Genomic DNA, 20,126 nt, shown 5'->3' with positions numbered 1-20,126 from the left:
CCCCCCCCCCCCCCCGCCAACATCACTTTTTCTACTGGAACAGTATACAAGGTCAGGTAAAACAGAGGCTTTAAGTAAGACCCAGGGTCTTCTAACATACTAGGAAAATGTTCAAGTGGACATTTTCAGACATTGATGTTGACTGACCAGAAACAGATAATCAGTAAATACCAAGAACCAAATGACAGAGGTGTTAGAATTATCTGACAAAGGCTGTAAAGTAGCCATAACAAAATTGCTTCAAAAAATTATTGCCAAGACACAAGACCCAAATGAAAAAGAGAAAGTCTCAGCAAAGAAACAGAAAATGTGAAGAAGAATCAAATGGAAATTTTTGAATGGAAAAACATACAACCAAAATTTAAAACTCAGTAGTCAAGCTAAACTGCAAAATGCAGAAAAAAAGAAGAATTAGTGAATTGGAAGACAGAACAATAGAAATTATCCAATCTGAATATCAATCAGAAAATAAAATTATGACCATGACAATGATGGCCATGACAAAAGGTTTAAAATTGATGTCAACAGAAGAAGAAAAGGAGAACAGGATTGAAAGAGTGAAGAAATAACAGCTGAAAATCTTTCAAATTTGACAAGGAATAAATCAAGACATTGAAGAAGTTAAGCAGATTTACAAAAAAGGACAACTCCAAAGAAATCCACACCAAGATATAAACAATAAAAACCCTAAAAACTAAAGAAAAAGAAATAAAAATCTTGAAAGCAGCAAAAAAAAGAAATGACACCATACCCATAGAGGGAAAATATTTCAAACGACAGCATATTTCTCATCAGAAACCATGGAGGAGAGACAGAAGGGGCACAACAGTTTTCAAACAGTGAAAGAAACTATCTCTCGAGAATGAAAAGGAAATCAAAATATTCTCAGATGAAAGAAAACTAAGAGAATTTGTTGCTGGTAGATCTATCTAGAAGAATCACTACAGGAAGTTCCCTTCACAGAAAGGAAATGACGCTAGAAGGAACTTTAGCACATTAGGAAGGAAGACAGATCACGTAAGCAACAGCAGATGGGGGAAACAAAATGAATGTCTCTCCTCCTTTAAAGTTTCTAAATGTTCCATGATTGAGGCGAAATTATAATACTGCTGTGGTTTCTAAGTGATGAAATATTTGAGAAAACTGTACTATAAATGGGAAGAATAAAAGAATATAAAGAAGGTTAATATTTCTATATGTCACTCAAATTGATTAAAATGCTACATAATACATGATAAAATAAAATAAAAATACCTGTCAAAATTCATATAACAAAGCTAAGAGAGAAAAGCTTATAGTGTAAACACATATGTTAGTAAAGAACTGAAATATCAATAATTTAAGCTCCCACCTTTAGAATCTAGAAAAAGAGCAAACTAAACCCACAATAAGCAGAAGGAACTAATAAGGATAAAAACATAGATCAATGAAATTAAAAACAAATACAATGCATCAAGAGAAAAACCAATGAAATATAGAGCTGGTTCTTTGAAAAAGTCAATAAAGCTGACAAACTTGTATAAAAGAAAAAAGACACAAATTATAAATATCATAAATTACATTCCTAATCCAAAACTCCAAAATCAAAATCTGAAGCTTTTTGATTGTCACATTAGTTTCAGATATTGAAGTATTAGGGATGTTTAATTGGTAAAGTCTATACAAATATTCCAAAATCTGAAATCTGAAAGAGTGGAGAATTCAACTAAGCATTTAAAGAATTAACACCAGATCTGCACAATCTTTTGCTGGAATAGGAGAGAGAACAATTCCCAATTCATTTTATGAAGCTAACATTACTTTCATACAAAAACCAGACAAAGGAAGTCCAAAAAAAAGCTATAATATCATACCATTTATGAATGCAGACATAAAACTCTTGAACAAAAATATTAGCAAAGAGAATTCAGCACTAGATAAAAAGAATTCTATACTATGAGCAGGTGGGATTATTCCAGGGATAAAAGATTCATTCTGAGGGAGAATAAAATAAAATAAAATAAAATAAATGACAAAGGAAAGACAAGGAAACATAATTTTATTTGGAGGCTCTACATCCTTTTCTTGGTCTGTCACTGCCTAAGCCAATCTCTCTCTCAGGCCTCCCACTCCCAAACTTCTGGAAAAATCTGTAAATCTTAAAATTAACCATAAACTCTTTCACTTATGAGAACTCCCCTGTGTGCTGCTAATCAGCTCATCGATAAATAGATTAAGCAAAGAGAGATATATTTTCAGTACCCTATAATTTAGAGGACTTTTCAGCATTATTGATCAGATAAGGGAGACCACACCGGCCTGAGGATCCTGAGAACAACCAGTCCACCGTGAACCATCTTGTGAAGAACTGACTGATGTCATGCTCAGGCTCCTTCCCACACCCAGCCCCTCACCACATTTCCTTTAAAAGAGAGCAGGGTACCCCAAAATATATCTCTTACTCTTGAGATGGGACATATTCACCCTTAAATGAGTATTCTTTGTTTTCCTAAATAAATCTCTGTGTGTCTACTGACACATGCTGAAATTCTTTTCTGTCATGTCTGTCAAGGACCCCACCTGTCCAGGACTCAAGTTTCCCCCTTCTCCAGGAATTACTCAAGATTCTCTTCCAGGGACACCTCTTCTCCCAGGACAATACATGAAAAACAATCAATGGAATCTATCATAATAAAAGGCTAAAGAAGAAAAATCACATGATTGTCTCAACCAAGGCAGGAAAAGCCTTTAACAAAACTGAATGGGGAGACTGCCTCAAAAATCAGCTAAGACTATCTGGATGCCTTCCCCTCAAGACCAGGAGCAAGACAAGGATATGCGTTTCAATCCCTCCTACTCATCACAAGGCTAGAAGTGTTAGCCTATGCAATAAGAAAAGAAACAAATAAAAAGTATAGATTGAAAAGGAAGGGGCTAGGATTGTTGCTCAGCAGTAGAGCACCTGCCTAGCATGTGCAAGGCCCTGGGTTCAATCCTCAGCATCACATAAAAATAAATAAATAAAGGTATTGTGTCCAAATACAACTAAAAAATAAATATTAAAAACAGAAAAGGAAATAAAACTGCCCAATTTCTGGATGACATAATTGTATGCATAGAAATTCAAAGACTTCTTGATAAAGAACATCAACCAAAAACCTCCAGTTAAGAGATATCTGCACTTCTGTGTTCAGTGCAGTGTAATTCTCAATAATGAAGATATGAAATTAACCCAAGTGTCCATCAATAAATGTACATATACAGAAAATGAGGGTGGGGATCCTATCATTTTCATTAACATAGGTAAACCTGGAGGATATTATACTAAGTGAAATAAGTCAAGAACAGAAAGGTAAATACCATATAATTTTATTCATATGATGAATCTAAAAAAGTCAAACTCGTAAAAGCAAAGAGTTGAAGTGGGGGTAGGGGAGAGAGAGATTGATCAAAAGATACAAAATTTTAGTTAGGAGACGTAAGTTCTAGAGATCTAGAGATCTACTGTACAACATGGTGACTACAGTTAATAACAATTATTATAGGAAGGCTGGGGTTGTGGCTCAGTGATAAAGCACTTGCCTAGCACATGTGAGGCACTGGGTTCGATCCTCAGTACCACATAACAATAAATAAACAAAAATAATTTTTAAGAAAACAATGAAAAATAGTTTTTAAAAAACAATGTATTATATACTTGAGAATTGCTAAAAGGGTAATTTCAAGTTATTTTTTTTACCAGAAACAGATAAGTATGTAAGGCAATGAATGCTAATAATATATACAAATTTAAAAATATCATGTTATATGCCTTAAACTTATACAATCTTTATTTGTCAGTTTAAAAATTAAATCAAAAGGAAAAAATACTTTTTAAAAAATGTAATTATCCTTGTAATTTATACTCTCACTTCTTCAAGAACTTTGTTTAAATGCTTTTCAATGAGCTCCCTTTGCATCACTTATTTAAAACTGCCTTCTACTCCATTATTCTATTCTTCCCATTATTCTACCGTTTTTCTAGGTAGCACCTGTCACCATCAGAGAAACTACATAATTTATACATTTTTCTATTAATGCTTCTGCCCTGGCCCAATAAATGAGCTCTAGTGTTAAAAATTAACTTTTAAATTCTACTGTGACTTCCAAGTTGCATGCTTAGGAACTTTCAACAAACATTTGTAGGAAGGAAAGAAGGAATCTCTGCCACCTGTGAGATGATATCAAAGGTAGACAAGAATGATATAAACAGGAAAATTAAAGGCCACTGGGAATGATTTAAAATCTACAATTATAACAATAAAATTCAACATGGAGGGTTGAGGTTGTAGCTCAAGGGTAGAATGCTTGCCTAGCACATTGTGAGGCCCTGAGTTCGATCCTCAGCACCACATAAAGATAAATAAATAAAATAAAAGTGTTGTGTTATCTACAACTTAAAAAAAAAACTTTAAAAAAAATTCAACATGTAAAATGCTGGAGTTGGACTATGAGTGCTGAAGGTTTGATCCCTAGCCTGTGGTACTACTAGAAGGTGGTATAACCTTTAGGGGTCTGGTGGAAGGAAGATAGGTCATTAGGGACATACCCTTTGAAGGAGATATTGGGATTCTGGTTCCTCCTGTCTCTTCCTCTTTTTCTCTTAGTTTCTGAGGAGAGCTCCACCATGCACTCCCCAACAAGATGTGCACCCTAACCACAGGCCCAAAGGTAACAGGGCCAACCAGCCATGGAGTAAAACTTCCAAAATCCTGAACCAAAATCAACCTTCCCTCTTTTGAAGTTTCTTTATCTCAGGCATTTGTTACAGTGACAGAAAGCTGAGACAGAAAATAATTATTGTTATTTTGTTACTGTTAACAATTGTTTCATTAGTAGCTTAGAGATACATGTAGAAAGGAGAATAGACAAGAAATAAACAATTTCCTTCTAAGGGGTTTACATTTAATAGAGAAACTAAACTTTTATCAACTCACAATAGCAATATGGACTGGGCAAAAGAAAACCATTATTAGCATATAATATAGCTTAAGAGAAGGCTTGTGACTATGGTTAGAATGGCTAGAATAAGGCATGTAAAATTAATTTTCTCAGAAGAATGGTTTAAATTGTCAGGGAAAGAAATTAACAGAAGTGTTCAGCCACCACAGCACACAGGCCCCTCTGATCTGATACTTCCCCCCACAGGGCCCAGTACTACCCTACAGTGGAGCTGAGATTTCCTGGATACCTCACACTCCACTCCCTGACCCAACTCCCAAAAGACATGGCATCAGAGGAGATTTGGGGGGCTGGGGATGCATCTCTGGGTAAAGTACTCACCTAGTAAGCACAAGGCCCTAGGTTCAATACCCAGTACCATATGTAAAATAAGACAAAACAGAGAAGACTTTTGCTCATCCCCTTAGCCACCCTATCCCAAAAGTTGCTGGATAGAAAACTACCACTGACCCAAATTCTTCAGCCTCCATGAAAATGACCTGCCTGGCTCATCATGGCTCACATCCTGGTTTACCACTGTCACACCATACAACCAGCTCTTCCAGGTTGTCTGAAACCAACTTGAACTCTGTCTCCACAACACTTTTCATCCCCTAGTTTCCCATCTCACCCTTAAATTTTCACAATAGCATCTTATAACACCTTCTTTTCAGAACACAGATCTTATGAGGTCAGCACAACCTTGTCAACAAAACTTAACAAAGCATTATAGGTTGAGCATCCCCAATTCAAAAATTCAAAATCAAAATGTCCACAAACCTGAAACTTTTTGAGAACTAACAAAGTTTTGAATTTTGGATAGTTCAGGTTTCAGAATGTCAGATGAGGGATGTTCAACTGGTAAAGACTCTACAGATATTCCTAAAGCCAAAAACTCCAATATTTGAAATACCTTAGGTCTCAAGCATTTCAGATAAGGAATACTCAGCCTGTACAAGAAAAGGATACATCAAATCACTTATAACCATAGACACAGAGATCCTCAACAAACATTAGCATATCAAATCCAGTCTTATTAAAAAAAATGACTATTATGGCTCAACATTTGAAAATCAGTGTAATTCATCATCAAAAAGAGAAAAATTGCATGATTATCTAAACAAATACAGGAAAACTGACAAAGTTTACTACCATTTTTAAATTAAAAACTCAAAACAAACCAGAAAGAAGTTTCCTCATTCAGATAAAAGTCGTCTTTGAAATTCCATGGCCAACATCATATTTAATGATATATTTTCTCTTAGATTAGGAACAAAATACAGACGTCTACTTTTACCATCACTTCCAACTGAACCAGTACAATAAGGAAAAAAGAAGAGAGCTACTAGAACTAATAAGTGAAATTAGCGAGGTTTGTAAGATGTAAGGTCAATTTTCAAAACTCAATTTCAGCAAAATTTTAAGATTCTGCTCACTAAAAGACAGAGTACATATAGCTGATGCTGATGAAAGTTTGTATGCAAAATATATGAAGTATATATGCAGTAGATAAATAAAACATTTACAAAGCAATGATTTTAAAAGAAACTAATATTTTTAAATGGGCAAGAGATTTGGTCAGACACCTCACAAAATATGTATATGAAAAATTAAAAAGTATTCAACATCATTAGTCATCAGAGAAACACAAACTGAAATCACAATGAGATACTATTTCAAACCAACCAGAATGAGGGAAAAAATATATATGATATAAAATGTTCACACAGAAGTGGCACAGCTAGAACCCTCATACATTACCAAGTAGTTTATAAAATGATTCAACCATTTTGGAAAATTGGTAGTTTTTCATAAAGTTAAATTGTACCTAGCCCTATGACCCAGAAATTTCACCCCTGGTTTTTTAAATAAAGGAAATAAATAGACTCACACAAAAATATTCTTGGAAGCTTTATTCATAATAATTTGAGGCAGGGGTACTGGGGATTGAACTCAGGGGCACTCAACCACTGAGCCACATCCCCAGCCTTATTTTGTATTTTACTTAGAGACAGGGTCTCACTGAGTTGCTTAGCACCTCACTTTTATTAAAGCTGGCTTTGAACTTGAGATCTTCCTGTCAGCCTCCCCAGCCACTCAGATTACAGGAATGTACCACCGCACCAGGCTATTCATAATAATTCAAAATTAGAAATCATCCAAATGTCCATTAACAATTGTATGGATAAATACACCATAATATATACAGTAGAAAACTACTCAGCAATAAAATAAAGAATGAACTACATACATACTCAGCATAAATCAATCTCAAAAACATTATTTTAAGCAAGAAAGGAAAGAAAGTCAGCCACAAAACAACACTTGGTGTGTCAATATAGCCTAGGAATAGACAAAACTGGTCTATAGTGACAGAAACCTGAAGAAAATGTTTTGCGGTGTGTCAGGGCAAACTGAGAAGAGGTGTGATAGGATTTTCTAGGATGTTCTACATCTTGACTTGGTTTGTGATTATACAGAAGTACAATTGTGAGATTTTTATATCAATTCTAATTCTATACTCCAGCCTTAAACAATTAGAAAATAAAACCTAAAACATGATGCCTCTACGATGCATTCAATAAATTCAAATAAAAGATATCCAACCCCTCTACACAGAAAACTAAAGACATTTTTTATATTACTAAGATTTAAAAAGATCTAAATAAATGAAAGTATCAAGATATTCTTGAATAAGTTCAAAGGACTTACACTCCTAGACATTGACTCATTTAAAGTGCAGTGATTCTCTGAATTAAGGTACTGGTGTCAAGATATACAAACTAACAGAATAGAATACAGTGTCCAGAAACAAACATATGAAGACACTTGATTTATGATAAGATGACACTTTAGAGCAAAGGGAAAAGAGTGTTCTTTTCAATAAATTGTATTGGTTGACATGAATATTGATATGGGGGAAAACAACATTGGCTCTTATCTCATGATATATGCTTTAAAGCAATTCTTGATGAACTGTTGAACTAAATGCAATGGAAAAAAATCAGGAAAGCTTCTGGAAGGTAACATAATATATTCATACTCTGTAGTTGACAAAGATATCTTTTTTTTTTCCTTTAGACATGGTCTCAGTATGGTGCCCAGGCTCATCTCAAAATTCTGGGCTCAGCATAATATTCTCCAGCCCCATATATGAGTAATATGGATTAAAATGTATTCCACTGTCATGTATAACAAATTGGAAAAAATAAATTAATTTTTAAAAAATCCTGAGCTCAAGTGATCCTCCAAGCCTCAGCCTCCCAAGTAACTGAGACTACAAGCATATGCCAGGATGCTCAGCAACAAAGATATCTGAAGTAGTACACAGAAAGCATTACCTACAGGGGGAAAAAAAATTGTGAAACTAAACTGCACCGATACTTTAAAATTCTGTTCTTCAAAAGACACCACACTAAGTGGGAGTGAAATGCACACATACCACAAGGTAGGAGAATGTATTGCATTACATCTAATGGGCTGTATTTGTATTCAGAATATCCCTACAATCAAGAAAAAGACGATCAATCCAACAGAAAACGTTCAAGAAACATACAAAGATACGATACTTCACAGAAGAGAAAATATGAATGGCCAATAAACATGAAAACATGTTCAACTTCATTTGTTATCACAGAAAAGCAAATTAATACTACAAAGTGAAAACCACAACTAACAAAATCCAATGGCTACAATTTAAGACAGACAAGCCACTGCTGATGAGAATATAAACAGGCATACTGACTTTGGGAAACTGTTTACTATCTTCTAAAGCTGAATGCACACACCCAACTGGCCCACCACAGGTGTACATCCACCAGACCACACACCAAAGACACAAAATAGTCAACAACTGGGAACAGACTGAATATCCATCAACAGAGAACTAAAATGTCATATATACTAAAGGTATCATAGCAATGAAAATGAACAAGCTGTGTCCACCAACAGCAGCAAAGATGATGTGGAGGAAAAATAGCTAGATGTCTACACATATTGCAGGGGTTCCCCCTACAGAAGGTTCAGAAACAGGCAAAACTCTAGAATGGTTCTTTTGATGGAAGAACTGGGTAGTGAATAAAAAAGACACAAGAGGTGCCTCTGGATGTTAGTGATGTTCTGCTTCTTGATCTTGGAAAGGTTCCACAGTTGATCAGCTTTGTCAAAACTCACTGGGCATACCCAGCTTATTATATTCCATCCACATGAACCTGCTCTCTCAGTTTTAAAACACTAAGCTTGCTGCTGTCTCAGGACCACACAGGCTCCCTGCATGGAACACAATTCAGATTTTGACAAGACTTGCTCTTTCTTGCCTTTTGGTCTCAGCATTCCTCCATGCTTTCCAAGAGCTCTCTACTCCTGTGTGCCACCCCTCCCCCAATTCTGTCACCTCTTCGGAGCACTTACCACCAGCCATCACCCTGCATACAATACACTTTTGCTTATACATGTTCCTTCCATTAGAAAAGCATGCACCCTAGAGCAAGAACCCTGGCTGCCTTGTTCACTCTCCCTTATCTGGGAAAAAGCACTGCCCAACTCAGGGTGTGCACACAACTACCATCTGTTGGACGGAAGAATGCCACCAGCCCAGTAAACAGTGCGTGGGGTATGTCAAGACACTGGCGTGGGGGGGTGGGGGAGGCAGTGATGAGAGGAGGAAAGAATAAAAGAGTAAAAATCAAGCTCAAATGCTTAGCAGAGTAGGCCAGAGACCAGAGTCCTGAGGGAAGAGATATAATAATGCCCGGGGGAGAGCCCATGAGCCCCACAGGTACTTTTCCATGCAAGTTCTGTAAGAAACATTGCAAAATATAAAAGATATAAAAGATACATTGCCTAAGACAAAAAGATATCTGCCTGCAGGAAGCTCTACCCTAAGGATTGCAATGGCTTTTTTTCATATGGGAGTTAGACAAGAGAATCATTCCTGCACCTCAGCTTTCACAAATACTTGGAAAACTATAGTATGACTCACAACCTAGGAAATTTCCAGAGTTGTACAGCTTATGTACTCACAAAGGAATAAACCTTTCTTCAACCTAGAGTGCCTGTGTCTTATAACCCAAATTTCTTCTGCTATCACCTTGTGATATGGCAGAGCAGAGGCACAATAGAGAGGTGTGAAGGTGTTCACAGGCCGTGCTATCTGACACCCTGAAAACCAGGTGCCCTGGGCCAGGGGCATTCTCCACTGCATCTCCCCGCCTCGAGAGCTGCACAGTACGGGGGCCTGGTGCAAGTGTTCTACCGACTGAATGAACCTTCTTCCAACCTATAATTTTAAGATGGATTAAATGGCTCAAAGAACTAGGCTGAGGAGTATTTTGGATTTTGTTTTTTAACCCTAAGGCCATTTGTTCAACTTTGGTAAGTAACTAGTAGAATGAGCACTTTAAGATTCATTCTACAAAGCTCCACACTGTAGGAGCACAGAATGCACAAAAGAGGAAAGAAACAGAGGAAGTCACTGGCCAAGAAATACGATCAAGAACAAAGCACTTTAACAACAGAATTATTTTATTTGTACCCCACAAGTAAAACTCTTGAAGTTTCTGTCTTCTTGCACATTTTTTCTTAAAAAGTTATTACCCTTTTGTCTTGCTCTTAAGCTAAGGTATAACTGCTCATTTTTTCAGAATTTATTTTTTCTTATAAATTATTCCCTATAATACTGCCAACTGAAATCATCCCTCAGCAGGCTCAAATCTTCTTAATCACTTCAGACACTAAGAGCTTATTTACAGTACCTTTCTATGAAATTCATGATCATTTGTTTCTTACCAACCTAAAATGATTTAATTCAGAAAGGAATAATTTCATGGAAAAGAATGCCATTCCCAACATAAAAGAAAAAAATGCAGGTTTCAGTATGTCATTAATTGATAACATCTTACAGCTGGACCTAGGTCAACTATCACTAATTTCATCTACTCATTGTATTAATGGGTAAATTGATGGTAACCTGCAGCATTTTAAGGAGAAGCCAGGTGGTCCAGAAAGGATTGTCCCCTTAGAGGTTAAATCTTTCTACCCAGTGGGCTGAGGTTGCACCAAAAGTTAACAAATGAATATGTGAATAAATAAACGTAAAATTTATAAGCATTCTTCTGAATGATGGTCATAAAGCTGGTAAATAGTGGGGCCAGGGCTAAAACCCAGTTTTCCTTTTTCTTTCCTTGGTAACTTCTTGGTTGTATTCAGAAGGTGCAGCCTCATTAGCAGTTCAGTTAGTTGTCAGGAGAGCAGCAAACTTAGTGAAATCACTGACTGACCTTAGTTGTGTTTTTTTACTTCATTCTGCTTTTAGACATGCAAACAAAAGAGAAGAATGAAAAGTGCCAAGTGGGATGACATAAGAAAATTGCACTGTAGCCAGATCACACATAGAAAATGACAGAAAAGGGGTAGGCAGAGATGGCTCTGTGATTTTCTTCTCACTCTCACCTGATCTAAGAGATATAAAAGGTACAAAGTGAGAATGCATCAGCTGTCAAATCAACAGTATTCTATTAGAGGCACAGACTTCTCTAACAATGCAGCCATTTTATAACTGTGAGCTTGACACTGTCCAGAACCTGGGGAAGAAGAAGTAGAAAGGGTCAGGAACAAGGATGTACCATGAAAACACAGAGGGGTACACTTACTCTTCCAGGAAGTGCTGCTGGGGCCCAATAATGGAACCTGGCCGGCAAATTCTTATCCAAGCGATGATTTCAGCATGTGTAAACCTGTAGTGCTTCATTACGTAACAGGCTATCAATGTCCCTGTCCTTCCAAGGCCAGCTGTAAGAGAGGAACACAGATGAAATACAAAGTACAGCAAATGCATCCACATAAACCTGAAATTAAACCCTACCAGAAACCACACTGGCCCCAAGTGTAATGATAACATTAGCAGCTGAGACACATGCAAATTTGCTATCATGTAGAAATCTGTATTTCTCTCTATCCAGTGGAAAGGGCAAAGTGAAAATGTCACATGGGGGTGGTGGAGAAAGTGATGAAAGCAAAAGGATCTGGCAGCCAAGGACCAGCTGGAACAGGAAGGGACAGAGACAGGGGCCAGAGAGACAAGACTGGAAGGGTGGGGCAGAAGAGAAGCGTGCTTGAGAGGGGCAGGATGTGGCAATAAGGATGAAGAGCTGAATCAGAATTCTGATTGGGTCACAAGGAAAGTTAAAAATGACTGATGTTTCTGACCTAAGAAACTGGTACAATGTTGATTTCATCCATGAAAACCTTTAGTTAGAAAAAGGAAATGGGAAAAAGGTAATGGCTGTTGCTGATGTTTAGAAATCTTCAGGGAGTGGGGGTTGCTTATTTATTTGTTTGATTTTGAGGAATCCTTTTGACTGTTTTCCTTGGTCAAACTGTAGACTCTTCTCAAATCTTCCCCAGTAGTTTGAGAAATTCACAGTGTTTCAGCAAATCTCAGACACCACCGTACCATCTTCATTGTGCAATACACACCATTATTTAAGTTTGACCAATAAAACATGAAACCACAACATGCTATCAATTTAAAACTCCATCCTAATTTCAGAACTGTTAAGGTGTGAAAAAGCGTGTCTCTAAATCAGCATTTCACGACTTTTTTACGTGTACTGTTCCTCCAAAAGCCTCTTTACATTTTATTTTGGTTTTTTTCCTTATCTTTCCCCATAAAATTGTACTACCACACAGGTACACTACATATCTATATATGTATTATGTGTAAATAAATCTGTGCTTTATACAGAAAAAGGTTTTTCACCACCCCAAAAAACAGTTTTGCCTTGTAATGCCTGGGTCGAGAATACACATCAAGAGTGAAAATAAAATGACATCCAAGTTCATGTCTATAGATGTCTGGCAGTCCCTTCCTTTAAAAAAAAAAATAATAAAGGATACACACACCATTTTATTAGATGAAGTGTAACACATCCTGTTTTCAACTGAAGTGCCTTTTGCCCCAGATCAAACATCAACATTCCTCAGAAAAAAATAAAGTGTGATTATGGTCTCCAGGGGCTCTTTCTTTAATAGTAAGAGGTAAGAGTCATTTGCCTTTCCTTCTGCTTCACCCAGAGAGCCCATACCTGATAATTCCCCAGATATCAGACAAGACTACAATTGACTGGGCAACTGCTCAGATAAAACACAGCTGAATGTCCTGGAGCAGCAGCAGGGGGCCAGCACTAGTTTCCAGGGTCATCATGCCAAGGTCTCTGCCTGGAGAGCAGGTGGCCTCTTCATGGAGACACACTCTCTGACTGTGCCCTGCTTTGTGCAAGGAGCTGCCTGATGCCCTCAGTTAGGCTCCTAGTCCTACTCACAATCAAAAAGGTGGTACAAAGAATTTTCAAATTTCTCTGAAACTAAAGTTGCTTCCCCCTTTTAAAAAGAGTCTATAATTTAGATCTATAAAAAGAACCTACTTAGCACTCAATAGTTGGGAGCTCTTACCACAAGTGAACAGAATAGGAACACTTCACTAAGTTTCTATAAAAACTTTTAACAAAAATTTTAAAGCGTTCATAATTAAAGGGCTCCCTGGCACAGCATGACAAGAGGTTGAAAGTGTTCTATTTATACCAAAGTCAAACTCCAATTGCTTTATAGTTCCATCCATTTTCTGAAATCCCTATAGAACATCAAGAATCACATACTAGAATATCACAATGTTGCTGTATGTTAGATGATTATTTGTGCTAGAAAATTTGAAGAATTCATAGCATTCCTTTCATCATTTCTTTCATCAAAGTGAACTGCAGATATTGAGTCGCGGTAAAGTTTCACACATTCCCAGCAAATTCGTTTCTAGTTTGTCTCTGTATGCAAGGCTTTATATGTTGAGGCATAACATTTTCATTCCCTTTCTACCAAAGTTCATTTGACATAAGAGTCTCTCTCCCTTCTTCCTTTTAGTTCAATTAAAATACTGAGTGCTGCTTGAATTCCAAAAAAATTAAGCTGACTTAATTAGGGCAGATGTCAAAATAATTAACAAGCCTATAGTAGATAAGTGTGCTATTAAAAGCAATACAGTTGTAATTAAACTGAAAATGTAATCCTTATAAAAGTATTCTTCATGTGTGTACAAGTAGATGTAAATGAAATAACACTCTCAAAAAGGTGTCACCACATATAAACTTGACTTTCCTGTATAAGAACTCACCTCAATGCTAAAAGGTTCACATTTTTAAAATATTTTTAGTTGTAGATAGACACAATATCTTTATTTTTTAATTTTTTTTAGTTGTAGATGGACACAATACCTTAATTTTTTATTTTTATGTGGTGCTGAGGATCAAACCCAGTGCCTTCCACATTCGAGGAAAACACTCTACCACTGAGCTACAACCCCAGCCCTCATTATCTTTATTTTAATTATTTATTTTTATGTGGTGCTGAGGATCAAACCAGGCACCTCACACATGCCAGGCAAGCATTCTACCACTGAGCTACAACCCTAGCCCCTAAAGGTTCAGATATTAAAATTAAAAAACCTCTACTATAAGTAGATAGATTATATATATGACATGTATATCTGCATATATATACATAAAAATATACATAATCATACATATATATCTTAAAAGTAAACACTCACAGGTCAAGGTTATACAGAGAATATACCTGTAACAATGTTTTAACACCAGAGAGTTTCATTTTCACGTTTCTTGGATGAGGAATACAATAAAGAAAGATGCTGAGTTTTAATGAAAGCTCTGCATTTCTTCTCTTTCAGATTTGTCAATCCAAGATATGGATTGTTAACCCACAAATAAATTCTATGACCCTGCTGCCACAAAACTGACTATGAAAAAAAAGGCCAAATTAATCTCATCAAAAATACTAATTTTTTTTTAATAATATAAAACTAAACTTTGGTGTTTTTTGTTTTGGGTTTTTTGTTTGTTTGTTTGTTTGTTCATCTGTTTGGTACCAGGGATTGAACCCTGGGACACTCAACTACTGAGCCACATCCCCAGCCCTCTTTATTTTTTCATTTTGAGACATGGCCTTTGCTAAATTGCTGAGGCTGGCTATGAATTTGCAATCCTCCTGTCTAGGCCTCCTAACCCACTGGGATGACAGGTGTGCATCAACACACCCAAAAAAACTAGAGTTTGGAAGAGAAGATATGAATACCTCCTACTAAATGTTGATTGCAGCTATATTCCTATCAGTTCTTAAGTTCTGCTGATATTTGAAATATGTGAAATGCAGGCATTTTCTTGGACATGGACAATCTTTAACAAAAAGGGATGGAAAGGCAAACTTAACGGGTAAATGAAAAACACTTCAGTTCTAGTCATCCAGGTATAACCAGAAAGCAGTGCTTACAAAGGAGTGAGCAAGGAACACCTTCCCAGCAATGCACGGGCAGAGGGGAACCCCTGTCAATCAGGGGTCCTGGGTTGATAGGGACAGCGGAGGTAAGGCTAGTCCAGGAGGATGAAGCCTGCTTCAGGAGCCCTCATCTAAGTCAGGGACCACGTGCATTTCCATCTCTTCCAGTCTCTGGTAAAGTGCAGCTTCCCGTTGCTGCTCACATATTCAGCGAAGTACCTCCACCTACTCAAATCTTAAACATAGAAACAAGGGCCTACAAAATGGTATTTTAATTTCTGTCAGAACCAAAGCCACTCTCGTCTGAATAAGGCAGTTACTGCAGCACTAGGCACAGGAAAAGAACAGTACCATCCCCAACTCCTACTAGCCAATTAGCATAAAACGCGACACAAACCTATTTGCAGACTCAAAACCACGAGAATAGCACCACCTAGCGGCACAATGAAGCGCTGCATGTGAGAAACTAGAGGCTCATCTCAAGGCGGCCAACGTGATTTCTCATCATTAAAATCAAAGATCCCAGTAAAATATCTTCCACCAGACTGGAAATTCTAAACTAGAAGTTGACCTCCTAGGAGTCTAACAACCAAGCTTAGATAATCAAATGCCATTCATATTTTCTAGGTAAATGACATAAGGTTGACAAATAAAAAACAATATGTACTCCATGCAATATTTAGGATGTACTTTTACTAAAAAAAAATTCACTGTTTATATAATATTAAAATTAAATTGGGCATCCTGTATTCTTATTTGCTAAATGTGACAACCCTATGCCTCCTATACTCTGAACGATCCCTACCCCCAAAGTATCCACCCCAGAGACCAGAGATTCATTTACACAACTATGTCTTTCCATTCATTCTAAGAGGCAATCCCCATCATTGGCAAGTGAGCAGGGTGATTACCCCAGGCAAGGGGCAAGGAAGACACTCAGCTCCATGATGCAAAAGACAAACAGGGAAAGGGAGGCACAAGGGGTGAAAGGAGGTTCTAGAAAGCTGGATCAAAGAATGGAAACACCAAATATCAGATGGGTAGAAAAAGATGGAGAAGAGATGAGCAATTCTAAAAGAAAAGGAGAAAGGAGAACTAATGACACTTGCTTCTTGGCCATTTGACCTAGTCAAAGCTGCTCCTGCCAGTCTAAGGACATCACTGCTGATATTTCCCCTTGAGACATACAGTGCCGATGAGCTGGGGCTTGGAAAGGTTAAGATCAGAAAACCTTCATTGTCAAGAAGCCACACCACCATCAACTGTCCAGGCCCAAGCAATCCTTTCTTTCTTTAGGAAGGGGTTATTAAAATGGGTTCATGATGCAGTCTTCTAAAATTAAAAACCATTGTTTTCTAACTCATTAGGTAATTGTTTTACGTTATTTTCTGGGTTTCGGTGACTAGCCCCCATGAGCTCCAAGACTACGCAGCCCTCGCACACACCTTTGCAGTGAACCGCAATCGCTCCTTCCGTGTTCTCACAGATGTTCAGGAACCTTCTCACGATGTTGTCGCTGGGTGTGCTGCCGTCTATGAAGAAGAGGTCATAGTGCTCGAAGCCAGCATCTGTGAAGCGCTTCGCCTCATAAATCTTTTTGTTCAGCCTCACAACTGCAGTTACGTTATGCTTTTTGAAATAAGGGAAGTAGGCTTCAGGAGCATGAAGAGGGTAACCTAAAGGGAAAAGGAGCCGTAAGCAGAAGGCACGCAATTCATCTTACATAACCCAGACACACACCCTCAACAACAAAGTGCAGAAATCTCAATAGAGCACAGAAGAAAGCATGTTTCATGAGAGTGTAAAAGGTTCCAGAAGCTCGTAAAAGCCGTCTGCATAACTGTAAACATCAAAGGAGGTTAAAACAAAAACCCTCTCTAAGTATTGAGACAACTCATTAAAGTTCAAAATCTCAACCTCTAGTAGGATTCCAATCCTGGGAACACATGTACTCCTCCCATCCCCAAAGCAAAGGCATTCTTGAAGTACTCAAATGTGCACAAAAGAGATGGGATGATTCTTGGTGATTTTATTTCCCCTCAAACGTTATTTTTTACTTAACAAATACATTTCAGCTACAGCTAAAACTTTTTTTTTTTTTTTGCCAGATGTATAGCTTTAATCTATAGAGCACAATCCTCCACAGAACAGATCTGTGATCAGAAAGCACCTTCCACATACAAGCCACAGTTGTATATAATTTCTCTTTTAATTCTCAAAACAATCTGTAAAGGATGATTAACCCCATTTAACAGATTAAGACACTAAAAGCTGAGGATACAAAAATTCAGTTAAACAGGAGGAATAAGCCTAAGAGATCTATTGTACAACATGGTATCTATAGTTAATAACAAGGTACTGGATACTTGAAAGTCACTAAGAGTAGATTTTAAGAGTTCTCATCATACACAAAAATGATAAATATGTGTGGCAATGTACACATTAAACTTGACTTAACCAATGTACACTATTTTAAAACATCATATTGTATACCATGAATACATAAAATTTTGTCAGTTTAAAATATAAATAATTTTTAACTTGAAAAAAGAAGCTAAAAGAGGAACTTTTTGGTGAACATTTACTGTTTGGGGAGGGGGCCACCTGAGATACTAAATTTCCAACTCCCTGGCAATGTCCACCACCATGTGAGCATTCCTGAGAGCCACAGAATCAACTGAGTCACAAACCAGACCTAGTCAAGGCCAATCAGCCGAGGTGACCAGTGAAGACTTTGGCCACTGCAGGCCTTGCCTAGCAGCCCTAAGGGTTAAGAGGGCTATCCCCAGCATACTGATTCCCACATCTGTAACCCATCAAGGGCCCACTGACTCATGGCACACCAGCTAAGTGAAATGACTTCATTGTAAATGGGGCTCCAAGGCAGCAGCAGGAGCAGCCTACAAAGCCAGATGGCTTCTGCACTGTTTCTTTGGCTGTATTTTCTGCTGCCTTGGACCTTGTGCTTGTCCTTTTCATTTTCTCTCAGCTCCAAGCCAACCCTTTAATACCCTGCACCATGAGGCTGGGGCTCAGGTCCACATATTGTCTTTCCCAGACTACCTATCTAGGTGGCCTTCTGTTGATTCTAAAAATAGGAGGCACTAAAGGGCAACCAGGAAAGGGCCTTCTTCCCGTTCTCCCATCAGCATCACATCAGCAACCAAAGAAGAGAGCAGCCAGAGCTCCCAATCAACTGTGGCACTCCCAGGACTAGCCTGTTGCACTCACCTCAGGACCAGAGCCCAGCCTTCTGGTCTCTACTCCTCAGTCTCCAATCCAAAAAGTATTGTGGAGCATGACCTCCACGGATTTGAGTTCCAGTCATCTGACTCCTCCCTCAATGCTCCCAGGCTCTGGTAGTTCCACTTTCTCTCCCCAGTCCCAACCTTAAAGGTACTAGCTGTCTTTTGCATAATATTTAGATTCTACAATGTTGCCTATTTTATTGTTTAGACTATTTTGTAACAGACTCCAGGAGTTAAATTCCTTCTGTTTGGAGTACCCAGTGTGGTTCCCATTTCCTGCCTGGACCCCGCAGATACACTGTCTCCCAAGGATCTTGTGCATTTTCTAAACTTAATTCCCAGCTTTCTCTTGGAGTCAGTGAGCTACCCAACATATTCCGATAAATGCCTTTTTAGTTTAATTTACCATAGTTGACTCTACTGTCTATAACCAAGTTCCCTAATTGGAAGACTTTGCCAAGGTCACAAAAAATGGAGGCAGAATTGGAATTCAGGCCTAACTAATCCTAACTCAAATGCATGATTCTCATAGGCCATGCCGTTATTGAACAAAGAGGAAACAGAGATCATTTAACATCTTCTGTGTAGAAACAGCAACTTGTACACACAAACATGAAGAGAAAACACATGCTCTTCTACTTGGAAAAATCATGTCTGTTTTCCTAGTTGGTTTATTTATTCAAATTATTTCCTAGCAACAAGTTTACAGACTAAGTGGGAAAACCCTGGTTGGCATGAGGAAACAAGAGCTTTTCTATCATGCAGGGAATGAGAAGTAGAAGGACTCCAAACACCTGGGGAGTTTTCCCTAGGTATGGTAAGCCAATGGGAGCCTGCCTTATTCCTGGAATTCCTTTTACCTCTGTGTTGGCACCTCCTGGCTTGATGCCCATCCCTCCCTCTGTACAATCAAGATGTAAGAATCTCTTTTCTTACATGAATTTCTATCAGGAGTAAATGAAGGTTTAGCTAATACACCAAAACACACTATGAAAAAGAAATGATGGATATCTTTTGAGAAATGGACACAAAACACAACTATAAAAAAATGACAACAGACATTTAAATACTAATCATAATCGCACCTAACATTTATTGAGCACTTATAATGTGCCAGGCACTATGCTGAGTGTTCCATGTGAATTATCACACTAAACCCTACAATTACTCAGATTACTGGTGCCTGGAAAGCTAACTGATCCATGTGCACACACGTTGTAAGAGATGGCATTTGGACCTTGGCAGACAGATTTCAACATCTGTCCTGGAGTTGGTTTTTTGTAAGACTCAACTTGACTCTATCTGTAAGACCTCCAAACCAGAGAACATGACATGAGTATTAGGAGCTGTACTTCCTAGAGTTGGTGAGCAGGATTTTGGTTTTGGTTTTGTTTAATTCTTAAAACTGCTTCAAATTACTTACAGACAACAAATAATGAAGATATCCCATGACCTCTCAGCAACGGTGTGTGAGTTATCACACACCGTTAAATTAAGTATTTGGATGCTTAATTAAGTATTTGGATGCTTAATGTGAAATGCTCCCTGGGAATCCTGCAGCCCACCCAGAAAGCTAGA

The 20,126-nt window shown here is 37.8% G+C and overlaps 1 protein-coding gene across 5 annotated transcripts in view; it reads right to left on the bottom strand.

Annotated features, from left to right (window-relative positions):
• Positions 1–20,126, bottom strand: part of Cdc14a (cell division cycle 14A) — a 162,168-nt gene that overhangs the window by 42,349 nt on the left and 99,693 nt on the right. For all 5 annotated transcript variants that reach the window (XR_007351805.1, XR_007351804.1, XM_048814616.1 and 2 more), the window contains 2 exons: positions 16,746–16,976; positions 11,610–11,748 (listed from right to left, as the gene is read on the bottom strand). Coding sequence is in view for 3 of the 5 variants with exons in the window: in XM_048814616.1 (XP_048670573.1) it covers positions 11,610–11,748; positions 16,746–16,976 (370 nt within the window). In the remaining 2 variants the exon portion in view is untranslated. The remainder of the gene's footprint in view (positions 1–11,609; positions 11,749–16,745; positions 16,977–20,126) is intronic.

This window comes from Marmota marmota, unplaced genomic scaffold, assembly GCF_001458135.2.
Source record: "Marmota marmota marmota unplaced genomic scaffold, marMar, whole genome shotgun sequence".
Classification (NCBI taxonomy): domain Eukaryota; kingdom Metazoa; phylum Chordata; class Mammalia; order Rodentia; family Sciuridae; genus Marmota; species Marmota marmota.
Note: the sequence above shows the minus strand (reverse complement) of the source record. Positions and strands in the feature narration are given on the sequence as shown.